This window comes from Rutidosis leptorrhynchoides, chromosome 9 (assembly GCF_046630445.1).
Source record: "Rutidosis leptorrhynchoides isolate AG116_Rl617_1_P2 chromosome 9, CSIRO_AGI_Rlap_v1, whole genome shotgun sequence".
NCBI classification, from domain to species: domain Eukaryota; kingdom Viridiplantae; phylum Streptophyta; class Magnoliopsida; order Asterales; family Asteraceae; genus Rutidosis; species Rutidosis leptorrhynchoides.
This window is the reverse complement of record NC_092341.1, coordinates 227681206-227686480: the sequence shown is the minus strand read 5'-3', so window position 1 is coordinate 227686480 and position 5275 is coordinate 227681206. Positions and strand designations below refer to the sequence as shown.

The 5275-nt window shown below is 34.6% G+C and overlaps 1 protein-coding gene across 1 annotated transcript; it reads left to right on the top strand.

Moving 5' to 3' along the window:
• Positions 1–258: 258 nt before the first annotated feature.
• On the top strand, positions 259–4018 carry LOC139867136 (kelch repeat-containing protein At3g27220-like). The gene is made up of 7 exons (XM_071855468.1): positions 259–544; positions 858–1037; positions 1410–1642; positions 2385–2555; positions 3008–3113; positions 3401–3607; positions 3698–4018. The coding sequence occupies exons 1-7, from the start codon at positions 323–325 to the stop codon at positions 3860–3862; spliced, it is 1284 nt and encodes a 427-aa protein (XP_071711569.1). The 5' UTR covers positions 259–322; the 3' UTR covers positions 3863–4018.
• Positions 4019–5275: the final 1257 nt, after the last annotated feature.

The window sequence follows — 5275 nt, the reverse complement described above, 5'->3', positions numbered from 1 at the left end:
ATTTTCACAAACTACCACAATAAGTAACTTATTTTTCAAAAAAAAAAATATAAGCTCTAGCTAAGCCATAATAACCAAACACATCCTCAATATTACTAACAAGTAACAACTTTATAACTCACATAATGCTTTAGAAAATTGCAAAAAGTGAAAATGTAAACTGTTTGTCTCCACCGGTAATCGGAAACCATTGGCGGCCGTTATTCTTAACAATAATCTATCCCAATCCCACCCATCCATCTTATGTTGCCTTTTACATACAGAATATAATACTGATGGGTTTTATTATTATCTGGTTTCCAAAATTATTTCCTGAACAAAAATGGCAGCAGCAAGAAATCCCACCACTAAACAAATTTCCACAAAATCAACAATCTCGTTATTGTTCCTTACTCTTCTACTTATTGGTTGCGCTTTCATCTTCAATTATTTTCGGGTTTCATCTTCTTCTTCTTCAGCTGTTTATTCGCCGATCCATAATAATATTGTTCGAGAAAATAATGATCTTGTAACCCTACCTAATTTCTTCAACCAGACTGATAAGGTCAGTAAATAACCACTTCTCAAAATTTAAGTTCTTCAATCGATTATTGTTTACGTTTTCATCTTTTTAGATTAAGACCTTTCAGATTATTTAGTGATAATGACTTTTAAGGTCGATGCTAGTAATTTCAAACTCGAAATTGGTAGAAGTTTGAGATTGAGACAAATTGAAATTGACTCATAAAGTCAAAGTTGGTGTTGGCATAAAATTTAAATTGTATGTGTCGCTACTTTATTATTAAGTAGACTGGTAGTCACTATCTGAGTGTAATAAAGTATGAATAATTTTGATTATAGTCTGCTTTCTTTTTCAGATTGCAGATAAAAAAGATAATATTCCTGAGAGTTTATTATCAGGAACTTTTGCTGATTTACCTGCACCCGAACTTGAATGGGAAGAAATGGAGCCCGCGCCTGTGCCTCGTCTTGATGGTGCTTCGATTCAGATCAAGGAACTTTTTTATGTGTTTTCTGGATATAAAACCCTTGACTATGTAAGAAGCAATAGTCTAACTTATATCTGTTATGAATATGGTAAATTGTTAGATTTAATTTCAAATGGTTTAGTCATGGCCATTAAAGATAAAGATAATATACTTACTGATAGTGAATTCAATTGGTTAATTTATTATGATTAAATCTGGTTCACTGTGATGTACTTTTAATTGGTTGTAAAATAATGAGAACATACTTAATACTTAATGGACCTAATTCACATTGACTGAATTGTTCTGATATAAATAAATACTCTGTGATCGTAGTAGGCATATTTAGTGCCACATTAACAAAATACGCTGTGAACAAAACACGCACATTTAACACCTCCGTATTTGTATTTCGTTAACAACTGTTAATGTTTGTTACAGGTGCACTCCCATGTTGATGTTTACAATTTCACAAGCAAAAAATGGGGAGAAAGCTTTGCAACACCAACACAAATGGCTAATTCTCATTTAGGAATGGCAACCGATGGAAGGTACATATACGTTGTTTCAGGACAACACGGTCCACAGTGCCGAACTCCCCCTGTGTCAGAAACATTTGTGCTCGACACTAAAACAAGAATCTGGGACTCGTTTCCTCCGTTACCAGAACCTCGGTATGCTTAATTTAATCATACTTCACGAGCAGTGGCGGAACTTGAAGTTTTTAATTGGGAGGACCAATGTTAGCGTTCAATTTTATTTATATCGGTAAAGATGAGCGTTCAAATCTTTTTAATTCAGTTAAAATTAACAATATATTAATTTGCATTATTGATGATTAGTTAGCTTCTACCATCATGTTATCACAATAATAATACAGTTATATGTCATTTTATCATATTATGCTTGTATTTATAAAAAAAATCCAACATTTAAGATGCTGTAATAAATTAAAGAACAATAATTCAAGGTTACAAATACTCTAGGTTCACTAGAGCAGGCCGAATAACTTATTAGGATTAGGGACTAAAATGTAAAAGTAACAAAATTGAGGATTTTAACTTAATTATATTATACTAACTAGGGGTAGTTAATGAAACATTTTGATAGATAACACTCCATCTTCTTTATGGAACCACTGACTCGCTGCAATAAGAATTTCTCCCACAAATACAAACCCTAATTCTTAAATTATCCCCAGTAACTTCGTTAAATTTAAATTAGCTATATTACCTTGTTTTGTATATCCAAAAGATCGTATTTGCCCATATAAAATTACATTACTAACTCAAAAATTTGGGATGGCCATGGCCCTCCTTGGTCTCCACAAAGATCCGCCATTGTTCACGAGTGTATAGTTATATACGTTGTGATATCATTTGCATGGATTCATAAGTTGACAAATTTGGTTTCCAGATATGCCCCTGCAACTCAAATTTGGAGGGGTAGACTTCATGTGATGGGGGGTGGTAAGGAGAATCGTCATACACCTAGTAAAGATCATTGGAGTATTGCGGTGAAGAACGGTAAAGCGTTAGAGAAAACATGGAGAAAAGAAGTGGCGATACCTCGTGGGGGTCCACACAGGTGAAACTTCTTCAGTTAGATGTGACAATTTTGATCCATTTACAGTTAGACGGGTCATTGGAGTATTATTTGTCTTCACCGGGTCAAATTTGAGATATTGGTCATACAGGAAATTACTTGGATGGGTTGAGGAGGTCAAACTGGCCATAAGTCACCCAAACTTTTGTAAAATATGTAAAACCTTTGAAATCGTTTTATATAAAAGAATAGGTTATAACAATATATAGGTTTCTTAATTATATATTAAATTTTGGTTATGTGTAAAACTTAAGAACATTTAGTCTGTCAACCTGTTTTGATTAATTAAACAACCCGAATAACCCTCCAATATCTTTTTCCGTTTTTTTTTTTTTTTTTAATCTATATGATTTTATATGGGGAGGTTTAGACATGAATTCGGCTGCATATTTGGTTGTGTAAATAATTTTATGTTTTGTTTTGACTATTGACAGAGCTTGTGTTGCCGTTGGTGATCGGCTCTATGTTATTGGTGGTCAAGAGGGTGACTTTATGCCCAAACCAGGGTCACCTATCTTCAAGTGTTCGCGCAGGCATGAAGTACGTTCATTTATATTTCTTCTTTATTTTATTATCTTTATCATAAAAAATCCTGTTTATGACTTGCCATTTCAACGAAATGCGTTTGACTTTTGACAATCTTTCTTGATCAATAATTACTGATTTGCCACAAATTCCAACTTATGAGTTTCATTCTATATTTGGTATCAATTTATAAAATTTTGAAGTTTAGACTAGTGTGATCGACTTTCAAGAGTTCAGATAATTTTTAGGCGTGATATTATATAGAAACCGAGCACAAATTGAAGTGTTGTTTGAATCATCAGGTTGTTTATGGGGATGTTTACATGCTGGATGAAAAGATGACGTGGCATACATTGCCTCCAATGCCAAAACCCGATTCACATATAGAAGCTTCGTGGGTAATTCTTAATAATTCCATTGTGATCGCCGGTGGCACAACAGAGAAAAACCCCGTGACAAAACGAATGATTTTGGTTGGAGAGTTGTTCCAATTTAATCTCGACTCAAAGGTATTGTCATGAACTCTTATTTTATTTTGTTTTTAATAAAAATTCATTAGGTAAAACTGTAAAAGTCTCGTAACATATAAATTCGTGCAGAAATGGCACGTGATAGGAAAGCTTCCATATCGTGTGAAAACGACACAAGCAGCATACTGGAACGGATGGTTGTATATTACATCTGGGCAGAGAGACAAGGGATCTGATAATCCGCAACCAAAGAAAGTTGTAGCCGATTTATGGCGGACCAAATTGAGCTTGTGAAAAACTCATGTCAACTCTCCATTTCTAAATTTTTTTATGCTCATTGTATTTTTCATTAGTTAGTGTTGGGTCAAGAGAGAGAGTGCAGTTTCAGTTTTGATAGTTGTAGGAAAAGTGATATATACTACTACTATGGACTTTTATATGATCTCGTTTGTAGGATCCTTCACTATTTTCTTTTGTGAGATAACAGGATTCTAATATTTGACTTGAATACGATTTATAAAACAATTTAGACTTTAATCTTTACACAGAATCTACGGGGCAATGTCACAAGTTTGAGCTGATATCGGTTTTTTTTGGTAAAGAACATAGATTTGTATCTTTTCAAAGATTTTCACTTGTTTTATAAATTGTTTTGACGTAGATTTTGTGTAGACGTGCCCATAGTCGTTTTTCAACTCAACAGTATCTACCTCTTACCTCAAATTATCGTATCCTCAGCGGGATTGAATATTGTTGATATTGGTGCATGTAAGCAATGATCAACGTGCAATTTTAGCATTCAATATATGCTTCAATAATACGATAAAACGACCAGAAGGGTTTGCACGTTGATACGGAAATTAGTTTATGATAACGTCTAAATTATATATATTTTTCACGATATATTTCGGCGTTATCAATCTTAAATTTATATAACTACACTCAATATTGTGTGCTTTTATGCTTTATTTCGTTAAGTGTTGAGTACGAGTACTGTATATGTGAGAAGTTGGTGGAAATCGAACTAAACAATGAAGAAACTATGAAGAAACAATCAACATCTGCACACTGTCACCACTTTGGTCATAACTTTTTCATAAGGACTCCGTTTAAGGTGATTCAAAAGGCCAAGCGGCCACAAGACAAAGCTCTACAACTTCCAAATGGTGGTTTATATTGAAGACATCCTATGGCCGGCAGCCTGGCCATTTAGGCTGGCTGCCTGACTCGAAAAATTCAAATTTCAGTGTAGGTCAAATATCTTGGTCATTAAGGAACCTCAGGCGGGCGACCCAGATTCTCCCGCAGGCGGCCCATGTTCTACCTTCGGCGGCCTAACCCGAAACGAAAGTTTTTAATGCTATATAATGAGCTTGTTCAACACGAAACCTCAGGCCGACGGCCTGACACTTCCTGCCGGCGTCGGAGCATCAAAACTGCCATAATTTAACAGCTGTCAAAACGCGTATTTAGCAAGTTACCTCAGGCCGACGGTCTGACCCAATTTCGAGCCTATAAATTGGAGTTTATGTTCCAGAATTCAGTGTGCCATTTTCTGCTTCAAGTTTACCATTTCACTTTCATTTTAGTTTAGGAATAGATTAGTTTCAAGTTAACTTCCATTTCGTTTATATAGGGTTAAAGTCATAAATAGGCTATATACTTTCAGTTTTGTCCCAATGTAGGCTATATACCCCCAAAAATACC